The sequence below is a fragment of the Anomalospiza imberbis genome, chromosome 12 (assembly GCF_031753505.1).
Source record: "Anomalospiza imberbis isolate Cuckoo-Finch-1a 21T00152 chromosome 12, ASM3175350v1, whole genome shotgun sequence".
Lineage (NCBI taxonomy): Eukaryota > Metazoa > Chordata > Aves > Passeriformes > Viduidae > Anomalospiza > Anomalospiza imberbis.
In genome coordinates this window covers 10,251,394-10,263,207 of record NC_089692.1, presented here as the reverse complement: position 1 = coordinate 10,263,207, position 11,814 = coordinate 10,251,394, and the positions used below count along the sequence as shown (strand labels likewise).

Sequence of the window (11,814 nt, the reverse complement as noted above, 5' to 3'; positions counted from 1 at the left end):
GAGTTCTTGGCTCATACAGGCAGCGTTAGCTCCAAATTCTGGAGAGGCTGAGTGGATGCCTCAGAGCACACACACACACGGTGTTCACCGAGCCGCAGCGCTGTGCCACTGTTCCGCTGCCCCTCGCTGTCCGGTGCGGGAACGTGTCCCCGGTGCGGCCGTCCCGGACGGCATCGCCTCAGCTCCGCCTGTCCTGCCCTTCCCCGGGCTTCCCCAGGCAGCCGGGCACAAGCCGACCGCTCCCCCGCCCGACCCTCCTCCCTCAGCGGCCCCGCTGCGGCCGGCGCTCGGACACGGGGCGGTGCCGGACGGGCCCCAGGCCCCGCCCCAGGCGGCCTGTCGGGCGCACTGACCAATGGCGTGCGTCCCCGCGCGCCCCGCCGGCCAATGAGAGATGATCCTTTCTCTAAGCTCCACCCCCGGCGCCGTCAGCCAGCTTAGAGAGTGACAGGTGCACTCGCGCGATCCCATTGGTCTGCCCGCCACCAGACGGACAGGCCCTCGGACCAATCGCCGCGCGCGGGGCGGGGCCCGCAGCGCCCGGCCGGCCGGCCCCGCGCGGTGACGGAGCCGGGGCGGCCCCGGCGCGTCAGGCCCGTCCCGAGCTGTGAGTGGCGGCCGCGGCCGCGCCGCCCGCCCCGCGGGGCGGTACCGGGAGCGGCGGGCGCCGATTGGCCGCGGGGGGCGGCCCGGATGTGCGGCCCGAGGGGCGGGCGGTAAATGGGGCTGTGCCGGGGGTAGCGGGAGCGGCGGCGGCGGCGACGGCGGCGGCGGAGCCTGGGCCGCGCCGGGCCGGGTGAGCGGCGGAGCCTCGGTGGGTGAGCGAGAGGGGCCACAGCGCCCGGCTCTGCCCGAGCTGAGCCTCCCGGGCGGAACGGGCGCGGTGGGCGCGGGGGTCCCGTCCCCGCGGCACGGGAGGGCGGCGGGGCTGTTCTGTCGCTGAGGGGCTGCGGGCTGTCTGCGGCCGCGGGGCCGTCACCTGCCGCCGGGAGGGACCGGGCGGGCGCGGCCCGCTGGGCTGCCCGCGCTGGGTGCGAGAGGCACCGCGGGCTCGGCCGCTGCCAGCGGGGCCCGGCCCGGCGGCTGCCAGCTCTCTGTCCGTTGCTCCCCGCCCTGCGAGCGGCTTCGCGCTGCCGCACGGCCGCGGCCTCGGCGGGAAACAGCCCGGGGCCCGCTCCGGCTTCGCAGGACTGCTCTTAACCTGCCATGACCCCCGGCTGTCAGCTCCCTCTGGAGTGCCCTGTGCTGGGGGACTCGGCCGGCCAGCACCCCATGTCCCTTAGGCTGCTGTCTAAGAGCAGGTGTCGTTGGCGTAGATTACAGTTTGCTAGTGGACTGAGCTCGTAGCAGCAGGTGTTGGTATGGAACGTTTAACCCACCTGTGGAAGAAGAGTCGGTGAACAGGCTTGACTGGTCAGTGTTCCTGTTCGCCGCCAGCAGCGGCTCCCGTGTTGTCCGGCAGGTTAAGGTGTGGGTGAACGAGGGCCTTGGGTCCAAAGGACGTCAGGAGTGGAGAGAAATGAGTTCCAGTGTGAACTGACAGCGACGGTTGCTTGACAAGCACGTAATACTTACTGTGTGTGCAATACGCACTGTTCTCTGGTGCTCTGCTGAAGTAGCTCAGTTTGCTTTCAAGGGTGGGAGTGGTTCTCTTTGATTTCTTGACGTTTCCAGAAAATCTTTAGACGAGTGCTCTGTTCCAGGCAGATAAAGTATTTTTTCACATTGCTTTAGTGTTGTGTTTGATCAAATAACTCTGTAGGTGAGAGGAGAAAAATATGACACATACTAGGAGAGGGGGTAAAATGAGACTTTTCTTGATGAGACTTTCTAATGTAGAGAAGGAAAAGGTGCAAAAGCAAAGAAATTAAATGTTATGTTTTGCTAGTGATAACTTCAGTTTTTTGAAGTCTTTTAGAGTGCTGATGAAGTATCAGATGACTTTACACTTGCCCTGACTGCTGGTGTGTATTGCGTACCTGGAGAATGTGGACATGAAGTTACACCTGGCAGCAGGTGGCTTTTGGTCCCAGTGTGGTGCTGTGGATAACTCAGAAGGTCTTTCCAAGAAGCAGTATTTGAAGTAGTGTTTCTTCAGCAGTTTGTGTTTTGTCTTTGTGTAGTTGCTGTTTTACTGAAAGGAAAGCACTAGAGAAGAAGGTAGCCGTGGGAGGAGGACAGCTCAGGGGGGTTGCTGTTACTTGCTATTCTTAAAGCAGGAGAAATCAGTAGAATGTACTACTGAGTGGCACAGTATCAAGCTCTTCTGGATGAGGTACTGTGAATGTTGACAGTGTGAAAGGAGAGAGGGGGATTGTTTTGAATGTTTTTATTCCCTTTCCATAAAATGAGGAGAGAGTATTGGGTTATTCTGGGAAGCTGACGGTTTTAGTAGTTACAGCACTGGGAGATGCCATAATGGTGGATGCCTTGGGCTAGACACTGAGCCCTGGGGTAGGTGTGAATGCTTAAACTGCGTAGAAATTCCACTTAATAATATCAGAACTTGGCTCTCCTTTGTCTGCTGCAGACATAGTAAGAATAGGATAGGCAGTCAAATGTAAATTTGCTGTTACTTGGTTATTTTGAAGGTACTAGAGAGCATAAGCAGTTGTGGATAAGTTTCCTTTAGAGCTAGAGTTTTCCACTTCTGTGCTGCATAGGAGTGACTGTGATTAGAAATAAACTCTTAAAACACCTTGAAAGGCTTCTTAAATGGCCCCCTGATGGGAAGCTTGTACTCTGAGGTTCTGAATGCTCCACTGTAAACAGTATTTTAGCAGGTGTATGAGACTGGAGGCAGTTTAACAATAAATTTAGGGTGGTACCATGTATGATTTATAATTGGCAAGCAACTGGACAAAAAAAGTCTGTGCAAGACACACTGTGGAAGTTATTCTTTAGCTTAACTAGAGCTAAAACAATGTTTTATTTGCTCTTAATAGTATGTAAGTAGGCAAAGGTGGAAGTGTACTGAGATACATAGCTGCTTTCTGAAGGGTGGATCTGGTGACTGAACTGCATGTAACATCAGTTTCCAAGCTTCTAGAGTAGTTCCGTTTCCCTGGGAGTAGATTGGGCTGGTTTTTACCTACATGGGTTGCTCTTTGTCCTGCTGACTCCTTCTCTCCTATCTCTGGTTCCGGGTTAATGCAGCTTGTATTACCTAGTTGTAAAAAACACCAGCCCAAAACAAACAAACTCATCCCACCCCAATCCCATAATCACTCCAGATTCCAGCTAATTGTCTTCCAACCTGTACCTCAGCTCCCAGCACTTTTCCCTCTTGTCAGAGCTGGAGCGCTCAGGTGCTCTTTGTGCGTCAGTTCCTCCACCCTCTGGTTACACCAGAGTTTCCTGAGGAAACGTCTCGTACCTTCCTGGCCCAGTGTCTTCCTGTCTTTCTTAGTCTGGCTGGTTTGATGGAAAAGGCCTGTGGCACAGCCCTCTGGCAGGATTCTGCTTTCCAGACAAAAGATGGGGAAAAGTGAAAACATCTTCTCCCTGCTCTCACGGGGCAGTAGCTGTGCTTTGACTTTCTCTCTTCAATGGCTCAGAATGATGTGAAACTCTGGCTGCTGAAGAGGAGAAAATACCTGCAGGAACCTGTTGTATATTGGAATGTTTGAGATGATTTTGGGTGGGGAAATGAATTATTTTTTATCACTTTTTTTGAAAGGTGCTTGCATTTTTTAATGCTTAGCTGCTGCATAGCCTAGAAGGCTGTCATTTGATACTGACTTTTCTTTTCAATATTTCAAATTCCTAGACTTTCTTTGGATAAATTGTCTGGGTGTGGTTTTTTTTGTCTGTTTTTTTTTTTTCTTTCAATAAGATTGGCATTTATTTTAAATTTAGGAAGATTTTGGTCATAATATTTCCATTTTCTCTATAAACTAATCAGACCAATGGTGAACAGATGCTGCCTTCCTTACTGTAGTAAAATTGTAGTGTTGTCCACAATAGAAACCTGTGCCACTGGCTCTTTCTCACATCATGTTAGCTTTCTTGATGCATGTTGTGCAACTTTCTGTTAAAGCAACTGAGTAAAGTGCCTCAAAACCTAAGGGGATGGAGCCAAAAATGGGGGGGGGGGTGAGATGAGGAAGGAAAATAGGAGAACTGGAGAGGAAAAAAAGAGTGGAGGCAATAGGTTGTGCCAGACAAGAGGTGCTATGGATCACAGTTCTTGAAAGAGTAATAGCAAGACTTTAAAAAAAAAAAGAGAAAGAGAGGAAAGCAAGGACCTACACAGTAGATGACACTGAAACTCCAAATACTGCTGAAGTCCTTGTTATTGGACTGTTGATCTAAAGAGCACTAAGCCTTAGTGCTCATAATGAGACCATTAAATAAGCCACAGAGAAACTTCTGTGTTCTATGGCTTTGTCTATTCCTGGTGGTGTTCCAATGCCGATGAAAACAAAATGACACATACATGATGCAAACTCAATGAAAGGATTATCTCCGTCACTGGGAAAGACAGAATTTCTCAAACTGGGACACTTCAGAAATGTGCAAAGTCAAGAGTGTCTGTGAGGGACAGTTCTTAGCAGGGTCATGGTTCTGTCTGGTGCTGGACTAAAATGGGGAGGTGATAACTTTAATATTTGCATGTGCAGGGAGTCTTCCTAAACTGTGCTGAGCCAAGAGATGACCCTATTTTTTCTTCTCATTGGCAAAATGAACATGGAATGCAGAATGTAGAGTCTTTTTCTAGCAGAAAGAGGGCAGAGATTCAGGTGCAAAAATAGACGTGTTATTCTTCTGGAGCACATAATAGAGCTTTGGCATTTTAAACTATTGTTGGTCTTACATGCATGCATGAAGTTTTGTTCTGAAGTTACAGGAAGATAATGCTGACTGCAGAATTAGATCTGAGTCCTATTTATATATTGAGTCCTATTTATCTGTTAAATGCTTGTTCGTTCTGTTTACTTTTAGGGTACAAATCCAAAGGGCCTGAGGACACTCCAAAGACACCGAAAAATTACAGCCCCTTATTTGGAATCCGCGTTATGAACCCTTTCTGGAGCATGTCTACAGGTTCTGTGCGCAAGGTATTTATTGAATGGATGCCAGGAAGTGTTGTCATGCTTGGGAGGGGTGGTAGCAGTGCTGGGAAAAAACATCAGGTGATCTGCAAATAGTGTTTTATTGTGCATTTATCCTGAGGGTTGTGATCACCTTCAGTAAAAGTGTAAACTAGCTTTGAGCTCTGTTAACTGGAATGTGCCTGTGCATAGAGTCTATTCCAGAATTTGTTGACTCTTTTTATCTGAAGCATCTTTAAAGAGGAAATGTGAAACAAATTAGTAAAGCAGTGGAAACACTTTTTTCATAAGGCATTTTAGTGTCTTATGTAGAGCTCAGCCATAGCATCTGCAATGAGCTTTGACAAAACTATGCCTCTATAGTGCTGTTGCTGCTTGAGGCTGTAGCAGTAATAAAAGTATGGGAGTTCTAGGGTTAATCACTTCCCAGGCGTTCAGTACTACGGCAAATTATGTAATATTGATCATGAGGTATTGTTACTAGTCCAGATCTTGGGCCCTTCAAAGCACCACAACTTAAATCCTGCCTTTAGTCACCACATGTAGCCTAAGCACAAATCTGTAGCCTGCACATTTGTCCTGGCAATCTGTAGAATGATTTTGGGGTCTGTGAGTAGTACAGTGTTTGTTGGCAGTGGTTTGTTCTTTTCTTCCAAGAAAAGGCAGCAAAGGCATAAAAGGGTTCCTGTAGTAAAACTAGACTTGGTACAACTGCCAAGTGGTGATCCTTTCACTGTGGGAGTGAGCTATAGGATCAGTTCCAAGTGGAATATTGATGTCTTAAGCACAGGCAGGAAGTGAAATACAGAAAATTTTGGTTTTTCATCTCAGTTTTACTACACTACTTTAAAGTGTCTTTGAAGTCTACTGTCTTTGAAGGATGCTTGTCAGTAGAAATTATTTATCTTGGTGCAATGTGTGCTAGAAATAGATTGACTTGTAAGCTGATGTTATGTACTGTCTGGTTTCAGGTTCTAAATAAATGTAAGCCTCCTTAAGCATTTGTCCTAATCTGCAGATTTCCTATCCAGCATTGAATACTTTTGTACTTGTAGGCTGTGTTTAGTTGAACAAAAGTCTGTTTAAAAATAAAATGCTCTTCCAGTGCTCTCCATGCTCTTCCTCAAGCAACAGATCACCAAAACCCAAGATATGTTTCATTGGCCTAACTTGTAATTACCATAATTTGGTTTAAACCTGTGTTAAAATATGTTCATATGTTAAATGTGTCTAAAATATGGCCTGTGATCTCATGGTTCTCCTTTGATTTGACAGAGATCTGACACTGAAGAGAAAACATTGAGTGGAGAGCTTCGAACCAGTCCCCTGCGAGCTTCCTCAAAGAAACAGTTGCCTTCAATCCCAAAGAATGCTGTGCCAATAACCAAGCCTGCTTCACCTGCCACCTCCTCCCAGTCCACAAATGGAACACATGCTTCCTATGGACCTTTTTATTTGGAGTACTCGCTACTTGCAGAATTGTAGGTTTTAATTTTTTTCATCTTTTTTAGGTCACTGGACTTATGCTTCAGTGGAGAAAAAACCCTTCAAAGGCCTAGTTCTTGCATGAGGTCTGTGATAGTCCTTGAAGGCAGGAAAGCATTGTCTGCAGAGTTCTTTTTCTGGAGCAGCAGCCTTGATCTCTTGAGACAGAAAGGGAGAAAAAAGATGAGATTTTAAGGGGTACTTTTAGATGTCATTCTCTCAATTATTAGATTTCCTAATCATGAAGTAAGCATGTTGAGAGTTTAGTTATCCTAATGGCTTTTTGGTCAGAAATACCAAATACTTGTTTCAAGTATTAAAACAGAAGCAGCAGATGCCAGGTGGGAAGATGCTCATGAATATATGGTGCTATCTAACAAGTTAGGTTGTGGGACCTTCCTTCAGCTGTCACATGAAACACTTGAACACAGCCTGATCCAGTTGATCAAGTGGATGTTGGGAAGTCTGTATTCATTTCTGTGATATTTAATTTGAAACCTAAGAGGCAGGAGTTGCATTTCACCCATCTAGTGATTTGTAGGCTGCTGTGGAAGCATAACAATCTGTCTTGAAAACTTTCTAGTTATATAACTGGTTAGTGCTACAGAGCTGAAGGGACTTCCTCTGTAACAGACATACTGGATTCCCAAGTATGTGGTGCCTTTTGGAATGAAATCCCTGGAGTCCTTATGCAACACTGAGTCTCAGTTCTTGTATTTAACTGTTAAATTCAAAGTGAGAACTCACAAAACATTTATTTCTTTTTCAAGGAATTGACTTGGCCTTTTAATTCAAGAAAGATGTTTTTCCTCTAAGTAAATATATTGGTACTATAATGCAAATTCATTATTGGGGAACTAATAACAAATAGTAGGGAAATGGTGAGCACAGAACTGTGTTAATGTTTTGCTTTAAGATTGTTGTTTATTTGTGCAAGCCTGTGGAGTTCAGTTTAATGAACCCATATGCCAAGTAACTGGAAAACCTGTGAAGTTAATAACTTGGTTTTTCGTTTGTTTTGGCTGTTGTCAGTGTAATTTTAGCTTGATCTGCAGCATAGTGTCATCTAAAACTGGAAAAATACTTGTTTAAAATTGAGGTTGAAGTCTGGTCACATTTCAGCAGCAACTACAATTGACTGTGAATCTGTGTTCAAAATTACTAATTGAATTTCTTTTTTTTCCTTACATTGAGACTGGGGATTCAGTAGAAAATGGTAAATTTCTGTACTGACATATGTTAAATGCATCTACTGAGGGAAGAATTTTTCTGCTTATCTACTTAGTTTTATCAGGAGGAATAATGTTCCCTGCTAGTAAGTCTTTAGGTGGAGTGGTGCGAAAAGCAGGAGGGAAAGAGTGTGATTTCGCTCTATTTGTTACCTCCTTCTGTGAGCAGCCTTGGGAATTGGGAGTGAGTTTGTGGAAGAAAGCCCTGTTGGGCTGTGGGTGGTACATTCTGGGTTTGCTGTGTCAGTGTGGTTGTGGATCTCTGAGTGCTGACTCTGATTGCAGTACCTTGGTGGTGAAGCAGAAGTTGCCAGGTGTCTACGTGCAGCCCTCGTACCGATCAGCTTTAAGTAAGTTTAAACTTAGCTTTTAAATTGTTTTATATATGTGCATTTGTTAATTCTTTCACTCAAGCAAACTTTCTCACTTGCAGTGTGGTTTGGTGTGATATTCATAAGACATGGGCTCTACCAGGATGGTGTGTTTAAGTTCACTGTCTATATTCCTGATAATTACCCAGATGGAGACTGCCCGGTAAGTGGCTGTCTCTTGGCTTTTTCTTCTTTCCTGGAGAAGTATAGCTTTTTGTTAAAGCTGATGCACCAATTAGCTTCCCTTTTCCTTGAACTCATTTTGTTCACTTGAGTGGGCTCATTTGCCATGTCTTGTACACATTTGCAAACCACTGTGGAGGAATTACATTACTGTGATTACTGAGACTGGTGTGGAGTGAACTTCCTGAGGTCAGATGCATTAGGGTGTTAAGTAATCAACCAGTTCTTTCCCTCCACTCTTGATTTGCTACTTCCTCAGCAGGAACTTGAAATTGAAGCCCTTAAAGAGGTATCAGAATTCTGAATAGTGATATAATGGAATGTAAAATCCAGATACCTGTGCTGTGCTTGCTATAATACTGCAGGATTTCTTGATTGTTTCTTCTAAATTACATTGAAACAAAGAACTAAAAATTTGAGTAGAACATGGCGAAGCAAAGGGAGAAGGAGACAGGTGTTACATTGGTGTTATATTCCATCTCTGCTTTCTCTTTTCCTCTTTAGTGAAAAGGTTCCAAGTTACTAGACCAATTTTAAAATAAAAAAAATACTTTGTGGCAGTCAGACTCTTCAGAGTGGCTTACCCTCTTGGCCACACTTCTTTAAGAGGAAGATTTGAAGGCAGGTGCACACAACTGCTGTGTTGGGTAGCTGCCTGCTTGGTGTCAAGTTTTATGTAAAGCTATCATCTTTAAAAGAACAGAACTAGTGGGAAACCTTTCTCTTGAAACTCAGTTTTCTTTTGGAACAGTGTGTAAACACTGCAAAAAATGAGCTGTACAGAGCTGAAGACACCAAGGTGTCACTGCTCAGTTTACTTAGAAGTGTGTAGGATAAAAAAAAACCATTGATTATAGCTCAAGTATGTAAAAAGCTTTCAGTCTCTAATAGCTAAACCAGAAAAACTCCTTTAATCTGTTCTTATCTGATATTATTACCTGTGTTGGCACTAGTGCCTGTGCAGTTAACTGGATTAGTTTCCTGATTTGGTGATAGCATATGAGAGAGGACCAGACCCTACATGTTACACAGGTGTGTTGGGTTACAGTTTCACAGCTGGTAGAAATCACTTGCAGTTGCTTTCTTTTAATACATTAACAGTTAATTAGTATTTGGAAGAAACATTTGACTGACCTTCACCCAGTGGTGTTGGCATTAGGATTAAAGTTGTCATAATGAATTTTTTTTTTCTAACACAGCGCTTGGTTTTTGACCTGCCTGTCTTCCACCCACTAGTGGACCCTTTATCTGGTGAACTGGATGTGAAAAGAGCATTTGCAAAATGGAGGTTAGTGCTGACAAATTGATGGATAATTTGAGAAGTTTGTTCCATTCTTCATCCTGCTTTGTTCTTTTTAGGAGAAATCATAATCACATATGGCAAGTGTTAATGTATGCTCGCAGAGTCTTCTACAAGATTGATACAACCAGTCCTCTGAACCCTGAGGCTGCAGTGCTGTGAGTATCTTCCATGTGTATGGGCATGGCTTCTTGAGAGTTTTTGGCATGGACTTGCAGAAACAAGAGGTTTATAAAATTCTATCCACTCGTGGTCTCTGCCTCCAGACTTGGTCGCGTTAGGAACTCAAGTTGGGGTTTGCCAAGTCTGTGCTTCTAGAGCAAACTTGTGCCTCCTTGCAATTACTTAACACTACTTACTTCTGTCTTGCAGGTATGAAAAGGATGTTCAGCTGTTCAAAAGTAAAGTGGTAGACAGTGTCAAACTATGCAGTAGTCATTTATTTGATCAGCCCAAAATAGAGGACCCCTATGCAATCATGTGAGTACTCTGAGCAAATTCATCCTGTCCTAATGTTTTGAGAGCAAGTTTTAGTGTAGTTGCTGATGGCAGCCTTTCTCTGTCAGGCTAACTGACCTGCTTTTGTTTTAGAAAAAAAAACTCAATTACCAAACAAACCTCAGAATAAGCAAAAAGCCCTTAAACACCCACCTCCCTCAGGCAGAAATGCCCATGAATTAATGCTGCTTTCTGAGCTCAGTTTGCAAGTTTGCATGACCGTAGCTTTGGTCAGAGTTCTAAAATCCTTCTAAAGCTTACATGGATGGGGGATGGAGTAGTCAGCTTCATGGTGAATAGGAGTGGTTTTTCATGTTACATATGCTGAACTGCCAGTTCTCAGAAATGAAAACCTAAACATTTATTGTTGAAAAGATCCATGACAATGTCAATTTAGTTCTTAACTGTATGTTTTAACACCACTTATAATTTACTTAAAATTCAACAAACTAAACAAAGGAAAATCACTGCTTTCTCCTCTCTCTGTGCTGTGGTTTGCAAAAATGCCGAGTAAACTCTACCTTTTCTGTAGTTTTTCTCCATGGAATCCAGCTATACATGATGAAGCTAGAGAGAAGATGTTGACTCAGAAGGTACGTGCAAAGTCCACATTCTCACTCTAGGAAGGGTTTATTGCCTGGTACAGGAAGAAAGATTCTCTGTCTCTGTGTACTAGAGAGACCTTTTCCCATCCCTCTTTTGGCTCAGCAGGAATGCCAGAACTGTTGTGACATAACTGCTTTGTTAGGAGACCACAGCTCTAACTTCAGTGTGTTAAGTAATTAGTCACTTAGCCAGAAAGCTTTGTTAGTACCACTCTTGGCATACAGCAATTTTTTTTTTTTTGTTTATGGATGGAAAGGATGAAGAGATTCATTGGCAGCCTGTTAGCTTGTCCTGCACTTGTCATGACTGTTACCATTTCTTCATTACCTGACAGTCCCCAGCTTCTTTGTTTTCTTCTGTTGAGAGATTGAATCAAAGCTTCAGCACTTTCTTCTCCTTGCAAAGTTTCTGAAGCAGCACAAGCACAGTCCCTTGCTCACTTTTCTAATGCTGCTGATTTCTGATGAGACAATATCAGCTCAGCAAAAAGTGCTGAGAGTTCCTCCATCACAGAGTGATGCTACTGACAGAGCAAGAATGTGTTGGCTCATAGAGCTTTCACCTGATGGGTGATGGGATGTGATTTGGGATTCAGACTGTTCATGTTTTGTTTTGTTTTTTAATTACTGCTTTGCACTTGACAAGGCACACAGCAATTCTGAGTCTGTACTGAGTGGCCTGACAAGTCAATCCACTTGTAGTACAAAGGCATTCTGAAACAGTGGCTGCTGTCATAGCTGGACTGGAAAGGAAATGCACTCTGAATGTTTTGGTTACTGACTTGGCCTAAAGCTGTGTTATGTTTTTCTGGGGTTTTGTGTAATGAAATTTTTTTTTTGTCAGTTTGAACTTGTCTTCCACACTGCATCCTTTACCTCATGTTCTTGCATGTCTTCTGGCATGAATGAGGTTTTAAAATTGATCTTAACACAGTACACACTGCCTGAGCTCAGTGTGGCAGTGTGCTCCCAACTGCCAGAGTCACATTAGAGCCTTGGAACACACAGGAAAATATTTTGGCCAGATTGACTTCTTGATGTTCATACAAAACTTAAGAAATAGTTCTGCTGCTTCTTTTTCTCATCCCT

The 11,814-nt window shown here is 44.5% G+C and overlaps 1 protein-coding gene and 1 long non-coding RNA gene across 6 annotated transcripts in view; one reads left to right on the top strand and one right to left on the bottom strand.

The window, feature by feature from the left end:
* The first annotated feature begins 477 nt into the window (after positions 1-477).
* Positions 478-11,814, top strand: part of AKTIP (AKT interacting protein) — a 13,753-nt gene continuing 2,416 nt past the window's right edge. For 2 of the 5 annotated variants that reach the window (XM_068202707.1, XM_068202704.1), the window contains exons 1-9: positions 705-814; positions 4,945-5,060; positions 6,330-6,535; positions 8,054-8,118; positions 8,202-8,302; positions 9,522-9,610; positions 9,682-9,780; positions 9,995-10,102; positions 10,653-10,713. In XM_068202707.1, coding sequence (XP_068058808.1) covers positions 5,019-5,060; positions 6,330-6,535; positions 8,054-8,118; positions 8,202-8,302; positions 9,522-9,610; positions 9,682-9,780; positions 9,995-10,102; positions 10,653-10,713 — 771 coding nt within the window. In that variant the 5' untranslated portion in view covers positions 705-814; positions 4,945-5,018. Of the gene's footprint in view, positions 608-704; positions 819-1,261; positions 1,414-4,944; positions 5,061-6,329; positions 6,536-8,053; positions 8,119-8,201; positions 8,303-9,521; positions 9,611-9,681; positions 9,781-9,994; positions 10,103-10,652; positions 10,714-11,814 lie in introns of those variants that run through there. The other 3 variants (XM_068202708.1, XM_068202706.1, XM_068202705.1) reach the window with 3 other exon arrangements.
* On the bottom strand, positions 7,321-7,646 carry LOC137481180 (uncharacterized). The gene is made up of 2 exons (XR_011003373.1): positions 7,509-7,646; positions 7,321-7,477 (listed from the first exon to the last, which is right to left on the bottom strand). It is a non-coding gene; the product is annotated as an uncharacterized lncRNA (long non-coding RNA).